Consider the following 20669-nt stretch of genomic DNA (forward strand, 5'->3'; position numbering starts at 1 on the left):
TTTTTCATGCTGTCACCGTTGTTGTTGCTGATTATGTTGCCTAAACGAATTTGAAATGTTTCTTGCTATTGCTGGGCAAACACGCTGCGCTCTTGTTGCACATATTTTTTTTTTTGGTTGGGAAATACCACTCGCTGTGTTTGGAATTGATTTTCTTTAAGTAAATAAATATGGAAGCCGACGAGCTTGTCATTGCCATTATTAGCTTAGCCGATTTTAATTGAATTGAGCTGCAATGGAGGGTGCGTCTACAGATCGACTTTCATGATGGGGATGTATTTTTTTCATATAATCTTGCGCTTGTATTGTACCCTGCAGTGAAAAGCCAAACCAGTTAGAAAATATACTAGTTCATTAAGTGGTATGTGCCTACCAGTTCGACAATTTCGAAGAACTTAGGCGATCAGCGACATCTGCCTTTGAATTGCCGAAGCCAAAAATAAAACGCAATTATAATTGATTTTCTTACAAATGTTGGCTGTGGCGTCACGTGAAGACTACTGGTTCTGGTTCTGAAATTCCAGGTTCGAGGCCGCTTGGAGGTGGTTAAGATTTTTAAAGTTAAATAAATGTAAGTAAAACTAATTTATTCAATTTATAAATAAATAACAAATTTGATCATCTAATTGCATTGCAAAAAAACATTTTGGAAGAAATGCTTGTGCTATAAAAACAAAGAAATTAACCAAAAATATTTTTTTATTAAATTTAAAAATTACAATAAACAGCCTAACCAAAAAAAAAATGTATAAAAAATAAAAATTAAATAAAAAATAGAAAATAAAAAAACTTTCCCTGCGCCAGGATTTGAACCTGGGACCTCAGGCTTACCACGCGAGTACTTTGCTCTGTCGGCCATTGTGACTGCTGGAGCGTCGCGAGCAAAAAGGCACACTTATGCTTTTCACGGGGCATGAATTGGCAGACTAACTCTTCAACTGGTATGATGCTATTAGTATTTATACTAGTAGATGCTGATGCATAGCCTGACAATTGCCATCTCGTAGGACATCGCAATGTTAAAAATACCAGTCGCTAACATTGAAAAAGGATAGAACGTGAACTAGTTGGGCTGAAACGCAAACCGGTAGAATTATAGTTCACAACTAGTAGCTTTCCCTGCAGGGGTATATACATATGTAAATTGTATGTAAATTGTACATATGTATTAGGGGTATTCTCGAAATCTTGCAAAACTGTTGCACGTTGCACGGATTGCACGGTTTGCATAACTTGCAAACACACAACAACAATATACATTGAAAACAACAATTCCTATCACTGCAAAGCCCATGTATATATTTTGAAAAAAAAAACATAGCAAGATAAATGCGACCCTGTACTAATTGTTTAGATGTTGAAATTGCTACATATTTCTCTAATTTCACTCACTTATTTTTTTTTGTTTTACTGTATCTTGTTATTGTATTTGAATCCGAATTTGATACAGAATTTCGCTGCTTGCTACTATTTTGCAATGGGAGGCTCTCGTACTCTTGCAAACTTGGAATAGTATTTATGCATTCCATACAATCCATGCTACATGCAAGACTTCGAAAATACCCCTAATGTTCATACGTATTGTATAGTATAGAGTGAGAGAATAGTCAATTTAATTTCTAAATGGTGGTTGACACTCTTATCCCTCTCCGTTAGTTGTGATGCCAGTGAGCCCTCAGTCCAAAGTCCAAGTCCATGTTCAGTCAAGGGTGGTTACCTCTGCATTTGATGTAACTAACTTGTAAATAACTACTTTTTGACACAAAATATCAATATTAAAAACAAAATATTTTTCTTTGAATTTCTTTTTTTTTAATTTTTTTATTTATTTTATTACATTTCATATTTGTCTACATATCTACTGTAGGTGGTCCCATATCCGAAGTCCGCCTGACATACCTTCAAAGTGATACAGTATATTTTGCTTTGCAGCCTCTATGCTTAAGTGCACATTTAAGATACCTACCCCAAAATGCGCATCAAAAGCATTATTTTTAACATTTATAAGGAAACGGCTCCGATAGATGCATTTAGCATACCAGCACATTGGCGATACCTGCCTTAAAAATTGTGCGACTAGTATCAATTATCAAAGAAAGTATTAGGTTTACCTGCACTGGCCCTACAATTACCTAATTTTACAAGCTTTTATTTATTTTACTCATATCGCAGAACAACGGAAATGGCTATCAATTTGTCTAGTTATATAGATAATAAGATACCATTCGAAATAAATTTCGCTTGCATTATTTTCTACGTGATATGTGCTTCTCCATTATTTGGTTTCATAGGGATTCGGATACCTTCCTCATTGAAGTAGTAAAGAAAATTCGCTTAAGTGCCTTTTTCGGTTACGTGCACAAGTTTTTCGTGCAAAGAAGGATGTGCAGCTAAGCAAAATATAATGTAATATGAAATTTCGATCTTCCTTTTATTTGTCCTCAATTCGAAAAAGTATTTGCGAAGTGCAGGATATTTAAATAAAAACGCGTTTAAAGAAAACAGTCTCCTGCATTACTCCTACATTACTTTTTGTAACTAACTACAAGTTATATATTTTAAAGAAATCCCGCAAAAAACCTAACTACAATTGGGTTATGTTTTTTATCAATTGATAATTTTTTCTGCTGGGAGCCTACCCTACATACGTACGTATGTGTGTACAAAGCATTGAATGGCAGCCATGCGTAAAATCCACTGGCTTTAGCGACCGCCACTTTGTCAACTCTATAGAAACGACAGAAGAACTGTCGGCAGGCGAAGCTAATCTGTTTATCCTTCCTCGTGTGGCGCAAGTCTTTTTATTAATTTGAAATTTCTTCCACCGAAAGCGGCAAGTACTTCATTCACCCTCAACACAAATTGTCTAATCCAAATATTTAATGTTTTCATCATCAGCTAAATACTTCCTGTGCAAATAACTAAGGTAAATGGCAACATTCCGCTTAACCACGGCGGTACTCGAAAATACAACAAACGTAAAATCGCACATTTTCTCTTTGATCATTGTCGCACACTTTGGTGTCTCGTTTAGCGTTTGGGTTGTACATTTTGCTCATTTGCCTATTTTTTCATTTGGTATTTTTGTTGTTGCGCGTTTACCATTTTGTTCCTGTTGGATCCCTGCGGGTGTTATTAGACGTGTGGCGGTTTTTGCTAAAAATACAAAACGACCGGCAGAATTCACCATCAACGATGCAAAATAAAACAGATTTTCTATATCTCCCAGATTGTGCCCTTTGCACTTTCCTCCGTCAAAAGGCTTCATCTGCCACTTCCACTCTTTTTCTCCTTGCCCTTGTTTGCGAAAGCGAAAAAGGTGATTTTCATACGGGCGCCGAGTGACAAATTGCGGGCGAGGGTAGCCAGGCGTCTAGAATTTTAAGTATAAAACACCAAGCGAGGAATTACAAGGGGAAGAGCAGTCACTATAACGGTTTGTTCATCCATGCACTCATCTTCAACGCCAAATGTGTGGTGCGTGTGGCGCCTTTTGCCGCTAAAAGGTTGTAACATTTTAAAGTTTCGCTTGTTATGAATTTTTTATGAAACATTTTTACGAGTACATACAAATACATTAACATATACATACGTATGTTGGAAACAACCTTTGAAGTACAATCAACCAGGTTGAAGATCAGGCTCGCCAGAAGCCCAACTGCGTCAGGTGAAGTGCGGAAGTGAAACGCTTCCGTGGTTCTGTGGGTATGCGCGCTCGGTGGTATTTTTAGACTTCTATTTTGCTGAGCAAAAATGTTGGATAAATACAAAATACGCCACGACGGGAGACACCACATAGCCCAGCCCAAACGCCAGCAGAAGAGCCAACCATTTCATTTTTTTTTTTTCGTAGGCAAAACAAATTTTCATTATTTTCTTGTTTTTTTTTTTTGTCTTGCGTTGTCTACTAGACTGCTGCTGAACAATGTGGTGCGTGGCTGCTTTTGTTGCGGCTGTCTCACTGCGAATTCCGAAGCGGCACGAACACGCGGGCTTTACGCTGTGCAGCGCACTTTTAGGCGCTTTACCATTTACCTTATTTGAAACATAAACGAATATTTAAATTGCTCAAAAAATATGACGTCGACAACAACAAACAAAGGAAGTCGACGTAGTGGCTGGTACGATCTGTTCCATGTTGCAAACAAACCGGCGGCTGACAGGCGTTCATCCCACTGTGCCAACGTCGACCTTTGACACTGCAGCGAACGGTATGGCGAATGCCCTCTTCTGCGCTTCTTGCAACATAAATTTAGGCGAACAGCAGCACGCAAACGGTGCGGTGGCTTGAGTGAGCAATTTTGTAACTTTTCCACTTTGTTGCATGTCGACGGCCATTTTCTCTGTTTATTAGCCAAAGTTCGCTGCGCTTTCAGCTCTACGCAAAATATATTAAGAACCTTTTTCGTGGGAGCGCACATGATTCAGCGTTTGCTTCCCACATTTTTGGCTCTATGCAATTTTTTTGTTTTTTTTGCCCCCTGTCGAGGGTGCATTTATTTAATATTAAATTTAATATGTGTGCGTTTATGAGTAGTGGAGCCAGTAAACAAATTTACTAGCGCAGATTTTTTTTCGCTTTATGCTTCCGGGCTGTCGTCCTGTGCTCAGCCGATGGTTTGAGTATATTTTGTGCTGTGTGCAAAGGAGTGCAAAGCACTTGTACCTACCAAATATACACACACTAACACCCACACACAGACAAGCTGTATGCCAGATATTAAGTTTTTTTGTGTGAAATTTTTGTGCGCTGCCACTCCCCAAGTTTTTTCGTCTCCCTTCTTTATGTATGCAAATGCATGCAATCCGGCCGAATCTGGGCATGCGAACGAATGTTGGTTGGTGAGTGTGAGTGTGAGTGTGTTGTGTCTGTGTTTGCATTTCATAATTCGTTTATCTCAATAATGTTTGCATAACCGACAATGGCGCTACGTGTCGGTTGCTGTGAATGGCCGCTGCTGATGCCTCTGCAGATGATGCAGCTGATTAAAGTACCGAGCAGGCCGAGTTCTTGCTGGCCACCGATGTAAAAGGACACAGTCTGTTTTGAAGGCCGCTGCCGGGGGTCCAGGGTGCTGCAGCGGACGTCTGGACGATGCGTTGCTATCAAATTTATGCTGAATGTTGCTGGTGACATTGTCCGCATGTCCTTGTGTCGATTTCTTTCATTGCCACTCCGTTCGTTCAGGGGCCATGGCTCACATGTCGATGTGCACTTGTTTTCGCAGATAACGTCGCAAAGTGAATGACCAGCTGAAGTTTTATTTGCGTACTTTAAAACGATTCGGACTAAAATGCTTGCTGTGACGCTTTTGTAGGGGTCTTCTTCTTTTTTTTGTAGTGTGCAAGTTTTGATTGCGCTTTAAGTAACTTTAAATGCTGTAATTTTGCGTCGTTGAAAAGTTATCAATCGGGACAATTGCTTTATACGAGTATGGAGTATATACGCCAGCGCCGGTTGAGGTGCACGAAGCGGCATTGAACAGCGTTTGATGCCTGGAATTTATTTCGCGGCATCGAACATGAAACACTCACTAAAACAAAAATCAATAATCAGCGGCGACTGGCCGCAACACGCACCCAACCACACACTCTGTCAGGTGGAACCGCAAACACTCATGCACGGCAAACATTGGCGGAGTTTACATTTTGTCACGCGCAAACCGAAACGCAAAGTGTGCGCACATAATTGATTATCCTGGCGCTCGTCGACCACCCGCGCCCCCTTCCCCTGCCGTTCCACTTTAGTGCCAATATTTGTTAGTACACATAACAGTGACCATTTGGTGGGTGCCTCCGTTCTAGGCGTTGCGGATACAATTTATACATATATGTTGAGCTTTGGCTGTGCGCCGTAGAACAGTAGTTCTATTTACTTGTCGATTGGATGCAGCCTCACAGCCAGCCTCCCCGAAGCATTCACTTAAATACATTTTGGCGGTAGGCATAGAAATAAATATATTGTCATTATTTATTCCGAATTCGATGAGCGGACGCTACATATGTACATGTACATATCAGGCAAAAAAATGGCACAGTGGACTTGCGGCGGTGACACTGTTTTGGTGAAATGTCACGTTGATGATGGCAAAGCAACACACTCTGCTTCCACCTCCTCAATATTTCATCCTGCAGTGTTGCGAGAGTTTAAATTGAATTTTGCTCGGTTTGATTCATCTCCTAGTACATCTGTATGCCCTGCGTTCTTTATGAATTTAAGCAAGGCAACCTGAAATGGGTTGTGAACTGGGCTGCGAATTGCAGGCTATTCGTCAAATTATTCTAAGGATCTAATTGTTCCTGGAAAGCGAGCTAGCCTGGAAGCCAAGGGGTAAGGATGAAATGCACAAGATAAGGATAAGCATTGTGCAGCTGTTGGAGGTGGCGAAAAGAGCTTCCCTGATTGAAATAGGGGGGACACTTCAGTCGTTGCCACACTAGCGGTTAGCGCCATGCTAAACATTTTGAAATCTTCGGCGTCAGGGCAAGTGAGGTTATTCACGAATGGATCAAAGTTGAATAGAAAACCACTTAAGAGGTGTCTTATGCGAGGAATGTAGCCGCTGTTTTTGCTGTGAATATGCGATATACATCGATGGTGAGACAGCAATTAAGGCGTTTTGATCGTTGATGATGCGACAGAAAATTATGAGGGGGTATCCGTGATCCCTTTCAATCAGAAGGTCAGCTCTGCGATATCTTAGCAAAAACTTTAGAATGCAAGGTGGATAAGTCATTCTGGCCAAGAGTAGATCAATAAACATCTCTTAAATTCAAACAAAGCGCACGTCTCGAGATTGGAGGTAGTGTGATTAAATTCCATGCGGTAAGGTTAAACATCGCTCCAAACTCTTAATCTAACAAATAAGACGATAAGATGAAATCATCTCAGCATCTGCTCTTTGGCTGTCCAGCTTTGGCAATCTTAAAGCCCAAAATACAATAACGCAGTGGCAGTTTTTCGAAATCAGCTGTTCTTTTTAGAAAGTGTGGTGTCCAATGAAGCGACTCACAATACAGCAGTGGCAGCTGGCAGTGCTGCTCAGGTTATCCCAAATTCTAAATGTACATATGTCATTTTGTTCGTGCTGCACCAACAGTCGCCGTGGCCGAGCGAGCAAAGCACTGGAGCACTATTCGAGAGATCTGAGGTTCGAGTCGTCGGGCAGTGGGTTTTTTATTTTATGTTATTTTTTTTCTGTAATTTAGATTTCTTTTCAGTTTTAGATTTTGTGGTTTAAAAACTTTATGCAGAATGAGTTCAGCTCAATAAAAAAATTTCCAAACAACACCACTCTGTCAGTGTCCAAATTTATCAATGTTTACAAATGCACCAATGGCTTGATTCGCTAGCTAGTTCTTTCGATTGGTCTTTCGAAAGACAGAAAAGAGCTTCGAAAGACTGTTTCCAGAGATGCTCTCTTATAGGCAGGCATAGAATCCAACCTGCAACCATAATTATTTTTCCGATTAAATGTTGATTTATTGAATATTTTAGAAAATTAAGACCGTTTGATACGACTATAATCTTCCTCAATTATTTCTTTTCTACTCTCCGTAATTTCACTTTGCTCGTTAAATCATCGCCAACAATTCAAAACGAATGACCTGCAAGGTGAATGACTACTTTCGTCACGTAGCATGCTTAAACACCTAAATATATGCAATGGAATTTATTAAATTCTATCCAACAGCTTAGCACCACCCGCTATGTAGTTTAAGAACTTTCCAGTACCCCTTCTTCCAAGGGTTGTGTGGCCAGCTGCTGCCACTTTTACTGATTCATGGGTTCTAATTTATTAATACCGTCGCGGTGTCCATGCCACCGGCCCCTTTGCTTTTCCCTACACAATATTCAGTACATGAATTTTGGTATATGTGTGTTTTAGCTTTTCAGTTAGGCCGTTGCAAAAAGCCCGTACGTACGTGTTTAATGCCTGTGTGTGTTGTGACTTAAACCTGCACGAAGTTGGCAGTCCAAGTAGACAAATTTGCATATGTATGTTACCCTCCGAGCTACTGCATTCTGCCAGACACACACACACACACAAACTTCGGAGTTCTAGTCGGAACTTGTGTGGTGCCTACGGTTCAACTGAGCTCTCTGAGTTGGGTGGCTAGCAGTTCATTTCGTTGCCACTCATCGTCGACGTATGACTTGTATGTGTCTGAATGCCTGTGCTGGTGATTTATTAACAACAAAACTTTAGATTTAAGCAATTTGAATTAAGTTGTTCGACCATACAGCCAGAGTCTATGTCAGCGTTTTGATGTGGTCACAGGCCGAGCGAGGCCAGCTTTCTGCCCTCCTGCACGTTGGGCAGACTGCTTAAGTGAGTCGCTTAGCTGACAAGCGGCCAGAAGGAAGATGAAGGCAGGATGTGGTCAATACTAGTTGCAAAGCATTGACCCACACATATAAGCATATAAATATGTATACATACATATATGCGAAAATGGGGGTGACGATCAAGTTGCAGAGCTCCTGTCTTCCTATGGCTGTGGTTGATGCGGCTATTTGGCGATGAGCTGCACTTGTGCGATGGAGTTGACTGGACTTTCGCAGACGAAAGTTCGAGCTTTGATGTTGCGGTCGAGTCTCGAAGAGAGTGAATTTGGTTTAAACATGCACGCGGGAATTTTTGACCCCTCCACACGGCGAGCAAGAGACTGAAGTAATTGTATAAGTATTGAATCAAAGTGGAAACGAGCGTCCCTTGAAAAGCGGGCGTATTAAAATCAGAATAAATAGCCGAGCGGAAACTAGTGCAGTGATGTCCGAAACTTATTTTTGAATTGGTTTAGATCACTTAGTCTGTCCTGCGAATAGTTTGTTACTATTTTTTCGACCGTTATTCGAAATAATTATCAGCACAAAATGTTCGCTGTGGCACTCTCGCAAATGCTTGGAAATTTATGGATGTGCCCTGGTCTTTGTTGTGCTTCTTGTCGATGAGCGTAATCTCTGCTGTCGCGCCTAATACTATACACTGCATATTTCATACTACAAATCAGTGAAAAGTTGGTGCTTCGGCCAAAGTCCTCTGTGACAAATGCCTCGAAGCTGTAATAAATAAACTGAAAGTTCCGTGCCCAAACAACAACAAAGTGCCAACTTTTTGGCGCAGTTGTAGCGTGCAGTACAGTACAATACAACACAGGCAAATACGAGCATTCAACGCAAACAAAATTAAAATAAATAAGTCGAAGAGAGCAGCTCCACTGAACTGTAATCGTGTGGCCGAGTGCCCGTAGGCGCACATCCGTTTAATGTTGCCGATAATATGGCGCGCAAAAGCAACAAAAAAGCAGCCATCGATAACAATGCAGGGCAACACTAACGGCGCAGATGCAACAATGGTGCGGAAAACAGCGCAAATAAAAACAACAATGGACAATGGAAATGGCGCTTGGCCAGATGGCGCACTACGCCGCCGGACGTTCGATTGGCGCTCCACCATGCGATGTTGCTGCGGTGGAGCGGGCGGGCGGGGCACTAGGGCGGCCGGGCTTTGTGCGCCCTATTGATTTATGTTTTTTAATTTAAAATTTCCGCTTTACTTAACTCCCGCCATAATGGCCATTTTTATTTTGCACGCGCGTGCATACAATTGCTGCATAAAAAATTACACACACACACGTACACGCTCGCGCACACTAACGCGCAAGTGCATGCATGTGTATGTGTGCTTTGTCAATAAAACAACGAAGCATCCGACGAATTTCCCAGCGCCCAAAGCAACGGCAGCGCCATTTGTGTTTTGCATTTTCCCGGCTTTTCGCTGTTGTTGTTGGTGTTGTTTTTATGTATATGCAGTATTATGCAACAGGGCGCATCGCTCGCATTTTCAACTGCAAATATGCCTACAAATATAAGCACAAACGAGTACAACAAACATTGTAATGAGTACACCAACTCAACTGACTTTATACTCGTAAATAAATATTTATTAAATTTGTTTTCCATTTTCGTTTTTTTCTCGGCAGATTGGGTCCAATGCCGGGCGGGCATCAACAACAGATGGCGCAAAGTATGTCAACAGGCAACAATACGCTGGGTCACGGCGGCATCGACCGGGGCGGCGGAGTGCCCGGTGGTGGCGGTGGGCCAGGCATGAATGGACCGGGGGGACCGCATTGTCAGATGAGCGGCTCACAGCCGTTGGTAATGCCCGGGTTCCCGTTGCGTAACTCACACTCAGCGCATACACCGCACTACTCGCCCTATTCGCCATCCAGGTAAGTTGCCTCTTTACGTATTTTTATTTATTTTATTTTTTTTATTTTGCAACGCAACGGAGTTAAGCTGGAAAGTCACCAGAAAAAATATCGAAGCACGAAGAGACGGTTATGTAAAAAGTAAAGAGAACAGGACATACGTACAATTTAAAACTTTAAATTGCCTTTGTGTTAAAAATACGAATAACCGCTGAAATGCTTATTTTTGATTCCACACTAAAATTAATATGACGAAGCTAGGTTCTGCCTTAAGGTAGAGTTACACGAATGGGAATTTGCCTAAAATATTGGTGCAAATCATATCCCAATCGTGTGAATAAACAAATATTTATTCTTTATTCCAATCACGGAAAATATTTTGTTGTTAAAAATTTTCAATACAACCTCGCTGTATTGTACCAATCGTGTGACTACAAACAAAATTGTCAAATCTGTCACGGAAAATCCGAGATGTTTTTTTTTGAGGTTAGAAAAAATCCAGACGTGATGGAGAAAAACGGACTTCAGAGTCGTGTTCAGCGACCCCAAAAACATATAACAGACTAGCTTTGGTCAAAGGAACCTTTCATCGATTTTTTTTTTGTGGGCCTGTGTTATTATTAAATATGCCAACAGAGCATTCATATCGCCTAAACCAGTTTGAATTGAGACCAGTCCACACTCAAATTCACCGATAACTCCTGAACTCAACTAGAAGCTGCAGCTACAACGGACCTTTGCGAACTTTCAGCAATTCCTAATCGCCGGGATTAATATGAGCACCACTGATGAGTTGTTCAAAGTCTGTGGCGAAGAGAAGGTCGAGCGTTTATGCCAGCTGTTAAGAGCGCTACGGTCGGCCGAAGTGAATTTTGTGCGAGGCCTAACGAAGTTTTATGTATTTGGATAGCAAAAGCAAGGGCGCTCACGAAGGCAATGAAAGGACCAAACGCTGAGGGATCTGCTTGACCTCGGGTTGAACAATTGACGGAATTTTGCTAGAGCTAGTTGCAGTTGGCGATAGGGCAGGCATTAAACAAATTTCATAAAGTTTCAGATCACCCAAAGCACATTGCCCAAGCAGCAGCAGAGGAAAAACCAGCTGTCTGGATATCGATGTTGATTTTGTAATTTTAAATTGAAATTTGTCAGACTGCTCCATGTGTCTGTTCAATATGCCTTGAGCTTACTTGAGCTCATTATGAATATGAAGTTCCAGCAAGCCGTAGTGTTGAAAAGGAGTTAACGGTTTTTATGGATAATCCTTTAAGTGCTCACGAATGAAAGAATGAAAACACCTACTTCCTTGCCCAAATACCGTAGTTCGTGTTGAGATAAAGAATCTTGAATACTCCCATATATTTATGTAATGATTTGCACTCTCCAATACGTTCAAAATTTCAAGAGCGATAAAAGAACACTTTACGATTTGTGTTTTAATTTTGAGTTGTGGCTCTTTGGAGGTGTGATCGCTTCTTTCATTCCTACTCTTTTCCACAGTTCTCTTTCTGCCTTTCTACGTACAGCTTCGAAAATTTCCGATGGGCCGACACTTTAAAGCATTCGTTTCAAAATCAAAGAATGTCGTTTGCTTCCATGTCGAATTCGCTTGCAAGCAGGCAGATTACCAAAGTATCAACGCGCCACAAAATACAGTCATAAAAAGCAATAATTGTCGGAGGCTATGGCCAGCACGTGACGATGCATAAATTAGCGAGTTGAAGACAGCTGCCTGGCCAGCAGCAGCAAGTGGGTCACTTAAGTGTTCCCGTGTTCGATATATCTATCAATTTGCATTGTCCATTTTCCACTTGTAAGCCTGTTTGCATTGTTGTTCGAAGATCGACGGAATTCCAAGTATTCCCGTTAACATGAAGGAGCTGCAACCACGCTGACTGCGAAGTGGTGTGATCGCTTGAGGCAAGCACTTAACGCTTCTTGCAACAGTGTGAAGGTACATATGTACGTGTGGTGGACCCGCTTAAGCACTACTTATGCGCCGCAGCGTTTGAGCTGGTGCCATTTGTTGCGGTGCTCAAACATGCCACCAAATAAATAACTTATTCGCCTGCCAATTTAGCAGTCTGTAATAAATTTGCCTATTTGCCGAAGCGGCAGCAGCAATTTGTGCCAGCCGCTGTTGATGGTGCAAGCCCATGTCAGTGCTACTAATTTGCATTTGAAATTACGATGCAAAAAATCGGAGAAAATTGTCAACACTTTCCGCTTATTGCCTGCTCGCGGGCACTGGAAGTTGCGATTGTGGCAAATGGGGCAAATGGCACTGGCATTTCACCGCTGTAAACATAAATTACAGAAACAACTGCGCCTAGAGCGAAAGCCCATCCCAGTAATTCAGTCAAATGACATGTGATGGAAGGCAGCCACAAATGGGCGAAGGTGAGGCGATGGGGCACTTAACGCTGTCTACAACTAATGACCAATTTCCCGTTATGTCAATAGGAAAGCAAGCTGGAGCTAAAGTAGCAGCGACTTCAATAGCCTCGACTTGTAGGAAGCACCAACTAATTCCGATGCTGCATTCAGTGGTGAATAATGAAGAAGTTTCAATGCAGCGACGCACGCCACGCCACGCCAGGCGGTAGCGTGCCATTCAAATGCACAGTGCGGCACATAAATGAGGTGCGGCAGGGATGCGCATCGCGGCTTGCAGCGGCACGAAATTATTACGTTGCATTAATGTGTTGACAGTGCAAAGTTTTCCGCGTCGCGCATTTTTTATGTCGTCGCCGCCACCCTTCCATCCGGCGGCACCGCGCAATCATCAGCTCCATACACCGTCGCTTGCACCACGCGCATGGATGCGAACGTCAAGAGGTTGCAAATATGATGTGCAACATTGCATGCCACCCACACGCGCGCGCATGCAACTCTGCTTGGAGACAAACTAAGGTCGTGGCAAGACAAGGTAAATAGACAAAATGATGAAGTGTGAAAGCGCAACGTGAGTGCGTGCGTGCACATGGTGTGGCAAATGGCATAGATAGAGTTGCATGCTGGCTGTGAGGTGGAAAAGGCGTTTGAAAAGTAGTTGGCTGTCGCGTTGTGAGTGGCAGTTAATTGCCATTGGGTGGGTGGTGGTGACAACGGTGGCAATTAATGTGGCAACTTAACGCTTCGCAGTGAAGTGGCAGCTTGTAGTGCACCCCCGAATTGAGGTATGAGGGGCATGTGATCGGAAGTGGTGGAAAGTTAATGGGATGCCGAAAATGACAGACATTTTAATATTTAGCTGAGTTTTCTATAAAGGGAGCAATCATATCGTAAAGGAAAATGCAAGGATCTGATGGTGATGAGAAAGTCTGTATGCATTGCGAAATTAGATACCCAAATGGCATCCAAAACTATGGCATAGCAACCGTCTAGCCGTGGTTTGGATTTTTGATCAAAAGGACACAACTTTTTGAGATCCTTTAGTTGTTAAACTTGCAAATTGGAGAAGACTAAACTCTGCAGCAAATTCAAGTTTTTCTTAAATCAATGTTTAAAAGAAGCTGTGTCTCGAACAGTGTTCTAAGAACTATCTTTAAAATGCGGATAAATCCAATACAGGTTCGCTTCTAGCCGCCTTCTTGCTTGTTCGAAATATTATCTCTTCGTTTGCATGCCACTGACTCCATCTTCTTCCGTCTGTATTGCCTGCATGCATCTTAGTTTACTTTGTGCTCCGTTAAGTCCTTCTTAGTTGCGTAATAAAATTCTTTGCCGCTGTAAGCTGGCTGTCTCCATCGTAAACAGAATCACCTTTGTGAATTGCTCTTTCAGCTCATCCAGTGAGTCAGTCATTCACTCATTCGCTTATTTATTGCACTTTATGTCTCCCATTTAAAGTTGATGTTTTTTTGTTGTTGTAGTTGTTGTTGACATTGGTATGGGTTACTTTGATTTGTTCGCTCGCTGCCGCACATTCGCCACTACTAATCCTGGCGTACGCGTATTTTTACAGCATTTTAAGCTCTAATTCCACATAAGCACCAACTTAAGCTGGCGATTCGAGCGGAATCTGAAGCAGCATCAGAATAAGTAAAAGCAAAATTAAATCTGGATTCGTGCAGCTGATGCTGCTGCCAATGCCGATGGCGATGCTGCTGCTGTTGGGTTGCAGGTAGCAACTTCAAACGCGCACGTCATTTCAGTAACAGTTGCTGCGCCAACCGAACGCATTTTAATCCCGCTTACACCTTAAATCTGGCAATTCTAGCTGATGTTCAGGTTGTTGCTGTTGTGGCGATAGCTACCGCTCAAGAAATATGTAACTATTTATACTGAAACTAAATACATATGTGTTTGTAGATGCGCATCAGACGACGACTATTTGCTACCAATGTTGCACAATAAGCCAACATGCAACGTGTCGCAACATATGACAAATTCTTTGAAAGTGTGTTTTTACGAAAAGTAAGATTTATTTAAGAATCTTACACAAAGACAAGGCAACAAGCAGTGGCTGCCGCCAAGTAGGAGAATAAAGCGGAAAGCGGAGCATAATGTCAAATGTAGACTCTAAGCCGAGATCGTTAGCAATGCCATCCATTTGGCTAAGACATGGCAATAAGCATAATCAACATAAAAATACATTAAAGAGATACGTGCCACGCGCAACACGCAGTGCAACGTCGTCCCGCTCCACCGCTCCACCGCGCGCTTGTAAACGGTTCGCACGTTTCGCACATGACAAATGCAACACTTTCCGTGTTGCAACAACATGACTGCATGTTCTGGCAGCACTCCTCTGAAACAGACACACACACACACACACACGCACGCACGTTAATAAAACTAAAGCATCACCTCGGCAGTTATAAATCGCTTTGTGGCGCTGTGGCAAGCTTCTTCAGGGCGCGGCAATACCAACTGTTACCAGACGTCGATTACCCGTGGCAGCGCCGGTAGCACTGAGCTCCTTGCGAATCCCACTTTAATGTACGTTCGTGCCACATTTGCTGCATTTGTCAGCTGCATGCAAATGCCACGAGGTGTGAACGCAGTGTGAAGGATAAGAAGAATGGCTAGCGCTGCGTTCGAATCTGATCGCGTTGTTGTCGCCGCCATTTCTTGTTGCGGTTGCGGTTGCTGTCGTTTTTGCAATGCGGTTTAACGCGCAAATGAGAAAATCCGCGTTGCACAAAAATGAAGTTAATAATGATTTGTAATACCGTGACATTGCAACATTGGTACAGCGGGTGACGGTGAGCACTGCAACAGTATTAAAAGTCGTAACGAACATAAAACGGTGGCCACAAAGCGTACGTGGGTGCTGGCTTCCTCATTTCTCATACTTTTCTACCAAGGGTTCATTTCATTTTCTCTTAATTTTTCTTTCCAGTTGATTTCGCTTAACTCGGCGGAGGAATAGTAATCAAATAGAATAGATAAACAAAACCAATAAGATAGCCGTATAAAGTTTCTTCAAAAGGAATTATTCTTCTAGTTATCAAAGAGAAAAATTTTGTTAATAAAATTGTGCCCTGACTTATGGCGAAGTTGCACCAGTAGTTCGACTCAAGTGCAGATAGAGCCTTATGCACCTGGTATCCTGGTCTAGATGGACGATGAAACCTACGAATGTCGAATCGGAGAATTTTTTCACTAGGACGCCATCATCCAATTTTACGAGTTGTACAAGCATATTTGTGTCGACACCTTCGTGAGGCTTGCTCATATATTAGAACTTATAGTTAAACAAAATTTTGTAAAATAAGGAAATTTCCTATAATGCTTGTAATGATTTTTTAGATAGCTTAAAGCACATCAATATTACAAATACCCGTGTATATAAAATAAAATAATTTCAGCACCACCCTTAGGGTGGTATTATCACTTGCGAAGCAAATGAATTTGGCGGAACGAACGGTTTAGCGAAGCGAAGTAAAAGCATAAACAGACGGCATTGCATTATTTTCCTTAGTGGAGTGCCAGTAAAACCGCAGCCTTTTTCAAAATCTCAACAAACACTTCGCTATCAATCACACCTTATTATGATTTCACCATGGGAAAAGTTCTTCGCCTTCGTTATTTGCTTTCTGCTCTGAGGTGGAAATTGCTGTAAGCCCGGCCTTGTTGTTTATGACGGCAAAGTCAATGTCACTCCAGCAGAATCGCGATTGTCCAAAACCTCGGTTGGTCTCGAATTAGTTTTGCGGGAATCCCAAAATGTAAGCCTGAAGTTCTAGAGGCAGCTTCTCTTCATGCTGTCGAAAGTGGCTTCGAATTCAGCGTAAAGGTGGTGTGTTTTGATTTGCTTATCGAGGGCCTTTCCCACACGCAGCCACACTGGTACATCCCGGTCAGGTGGTTCATAAAGAGACTGCATTTCCTGCAGGATCCTGGGGTAGTTAGCACACTGCCGATGTTTCGTAGAATCTAGGCGCAATTTTGTTCTTTGGTCTAATTATTGTTCATTATTGCAATTCTCGTTTCTTCTTCGTCTAGTGAAGGAAACTAAGCATCGTCCCAATATATTAGCCTCTTAGGCTTAGGTTATGCGTCGTCAAACGCGCCCCGGTGCAGAGCTGTTCAAAAGTGGTGGAAAGTGATCCCCCCATATTTAAAATGAACTCTGGATATATGTCACCAGACTGCCATCTTCGTATATGAAAGAAACATCCTTGGGTCTCAAGAGATTTGGTTTTTGCCTTCTTACTGACGGAAATTTCTGCCGCATTTTTCCTGCCATCATCTCATGCTCTTCGCACTCACGAACTGGCTCCCTCTCCTTCTTCTTATGATGATTTCGCATAGTATAAAGATTTTTTATATTTTTTTTTGGTAAAAGTATCAAACGAGTTTCACAATTTAAGAATTGACAGCAAGCTCCGTAGGCGCAAACCCTTAGCAAGTTACTCTGATATTTCAAGCTCTTAATATAATGGTCAATTAATTGCAATTGCATTTTTAACTTACCAGTGGGAGCATCGTTACCAAAGTCTATTTACTGTGTTGAGAGATAATTAAAAGTAACGGCCAATGAAATCTTTTGATGCAACGGTCACACACAGCTGGAAATGGTTTTAAAGCTTTCAAAGCTTTCACCAACCAACCAACCCGGCACATTATTTTTAATCTAATTTTAATCACCACTATAACCGCAACTTAAACTAAAACTACACATAAACACAATTAAGATAATCACTACGAATTACCTTCAGGTCCTGAAACTCCAGCCAAGTCCGTCCTGCCTCTCTAAACACATCGGAAACGACCAGAATATGTGTGACAACAGGTTTTATTTTGTTTATTTTTAATTTGCCTGTTGCTTTTGCCGCTTCGTTCCTATTATTTTAAACGGACTGTCGCTTATATATGGATATGTACATGTACATACATACATGCATTGGTACTTAAAAACTACTACATACATATACTTGTGGTCAGTTGATTAAGTCAAAGCACATTTGGACTAGTTTTTGCCTGTTTTTTTTTGTCTATTTAATGTTTATATGTTTTTATACAAGTTTAGCATATTAACTAACCAGCGCCACATAAATGCACATTTCAAACTTTCAATTAATGCGGGAAAATTTATATGGATTTTTTATGCAATATTCTTTTACCGATAAGGTAATTCAAATAAGCGGGGAAGTCAATTCACAATTAAGCGGGGAGTACTGTACTCAAATTGAATGAGCTATAAAGCTGCATACCTAAAATTTACAAAAAATTCTGAATTAAAAGTTTTAAATTTTCGGGTACAAATGTTGAGGTTTGTTGAGCTTCCATAATTTTTGTGAACTGAGGGAAAAAATTTTAGAATTAAAAAAAAAACGTGCTAAATTAAAAAAAATACGCCTACGTTATAAAATATGTCGTTGTGAAGTGCACAGATGCCTTTTCGAAATTAAGAAGGAAACGAAAAAAATTAATTTTATGTTCCGCCTGATGGTAATTGAACCCAGACCCTCTTGGCAGCAACCAATTGGATCAAGCGTCTTTGCGCACTCAGCTACAGCCATACATGTAAATGTGTTTTCAAATGTTGAGTTTGAATCAACATCACATCGCTTGATTTAAATACGAACATTTTTAAACGGTAATCAAATAAAAAAATTTTATTATTACAACGCGTTTTTTTTTCTTAGTGTACGAAGTTGGAAATGTGGATTTATGTGGCGCTGGTTAGGTTAGACTTTTATAAAAAAACATAAACATTAAATAAAGTAAGGAAAAATAGCCAAAACTAGTCCAAATGTCAGTTGACTTAATCAGCTGACCACAAGGGTATGTATGTACACACCAGGGTGGTCCAAAAAAGTAAAGTCGGAGTTTTAATGCTTCTATACCGAAAAAATTATAACTCTGTTTTTTTTTTGAAATAAAAAAATATTTAGAAGTCGCTCAAAGTTTTCCATGTACTTTGTATGAGGAATAAACACTTCTTCGTAGAAATGGTATAAACGTCTTGAGAATCTATATTCTTCGACCGGAAAACTTTTTTCTCTCTTCAGAAGACTTTCAGTAATATTACCCAATTATATATTTAACCATTCTTTATTATTAACTACATTTTATAGGATCCCTCGAAACCCAAAAAATTGCAATATGGGTACCCATAGAAAATCATTATTACATATTAAATAATTGTAAAATAAACAATTGGGTATTATTAGCGGAAGTCTTCTGAAGACAAACAAAGTTTTCTAATCGAAGCGCTTTAAGCGACCGCTGAATATTTTTTGAGTATAAAAAATAGGGGCATAACTTTTTTTTGGTATAGAAAAATCTTAGGGGGGAGAGCACTAGAATTCCGACTTTACTTTTTCGCATGCGTTCATATATACCCTACAGGGAAAACTACCAGTTTTCGTTTCTGCCCAACTAGTTCAAGTTCTATCCGTTTGCAGTGTTAGCGACTGGTATTTGTAACAAGGCGATGTCCCACGAGATGTCGGCGAAATCATAACCCCGTGTAAGGAACAAGTATGCCATTTTGCATTGCATTAGCGTGTCCGTACTCAGGTCCGGGGTTCAAGTCCTTGGGCAGGAATTTTTGTCAAATTTTTTTATGTATTTTATTGTTTAGGTTTTTTATTGTAATTTTGAAACTTACTTTTTTAAGAAGAAAAATATATATTTTTTTAAATTAATTTAATTTTTATGGCTCAAGGATTTCTTTGCAAATTTTATTTTATTTTTTCAAATGAAATTAGATTTTCAAATTTGTTATTTATATTTAAATTGAAATAATTGTATTGTTTGTATTTTTATTGACTGGTTTGGTTGTTCACTGCAGGGTATGAATATACATATGTACATATTTGTGTGTGTGCTCTATTTGTCTAATTTGACGGTCTTTTTCTTTGCCATTCTTGCAGGTTTCACATAGATAAGCGCTGCCAGCACCGATGTTCCTGGAAATGTTTGAGTATCGCCTTAATACTAGTAACAGTCGTCCTAAGCGCCATGTTGACCTACTTCGCAGGTGAGTTTCGTAGAAGTTCCTCGCACTTATCTCCATACATACATATGTATGTATGTATGTGTTTGTGTACTTATAAAGCGCATTAAATATGTGTGTGTGTGTGTGTGTGTAGAAATAATTAAAAGTTATTCTATCGAAGTAGAAAATGTGTATGTAGTAGTAAATGAACGCAGTGCTTGTCTGTTGTTCTATTGAGGGTGTGCGCGGGAAAGGGTGAAAGCGCATTGTTTAGAAACATCCTGAAGCTGTGTTTAAGGGTTTGGTGGAGTGCTTAGTTTGATCGACGTACACGCGCCTTTACAACTCTGCAAATTTATTTAGCTGGGCATATTTGGTTTGTAAGCGCAAATTAGTTTTCTTACGAGCTACGCAATGTCCATCATTCGTTTTCAGCAGCGTCTATTAAGGCAAATTGAATATTTTCGCCGTTTATCAGAATTAAAGCTCAATGTCCTCATACATATAATAATACTATCTGTATGTATTTACTTGTTTGGATATGGTAGCGTCATTAGCCCAGCACAGATTCGCCTTAATATCCTCGGATAATGCCCTGTGACGTTGCTGCATAACGAGGCGAGCGTAATGACAGTCATTGTTGAACCTTTTTCCACAAGCTTTTGTTACATTAATTAAGCGAAAAGGGATTTAATGACATTAGCAAACACAGAGATACTCAAATAGACAGCTCCTCAGATACTGTCAGCTGCTCAGCTACTTCATACTATATATCAACTGCACACATCTTCCACCTGAGCTGAGTAGTGTGCATGTGTGCATAACTATGTATGTATGTATGTATGTATATAACTATAGAATAAAGAGTAAATTCGCATGTGCAAATGTTTGTATGTGTTTGTTTGTAGACTATGCAAACTGGCATCATTTTAGGCTAATGTAATGTAAACACTTCATATGAGGTGCCGCTGCTGCTGTTGCCTGCGATGTTTCACGCTGTTTGTACAAAACAAACTTTGAACATCTCGACTTGTGTGAATTTGTGCGTGAGTGC

The 20669-nt window shown here is 40.7% G+C and overlaps 1 protein-coding gene across 1 annotated transcript in view; it reads left to right on the forward strand.

Annotated features, from left to right (window-relative positions):
• Positions 1-20669, forward strand: part of LOC118732419 (teneurin-a-like) — a gene marked incomplete in the record, with an annotated part of 439680 nt that overhangs the window by 316169 nt on the left and 102842 nt on the right. Inside the window, 2 exon segments of the mRNA XM_036461555.1 lie at positions 9988-10239; positions 19551-19657. Coding sequence (XP_036317448.1) covers positions 9988-10239; positions 19551-19657 — 359 coding nt within the window.

Source organism: Rhagoletis pomonella, unplaced genomic scaffold, assembly GCF_013731165.1.
Source record: "Rhagoletis pomonella isolate Grant_MI unplaced genomic scaffold, Rhpom_1.0 Rhpom_scaffold_00002, whole genome shotgun sequence".
NCBI classification, from domain to species: Eukaryota; Metazoa; Arthropoda; class Insecta; order Diptera; family Tephritidae; genus Rhagoletis; species Rhagoletis pomonella.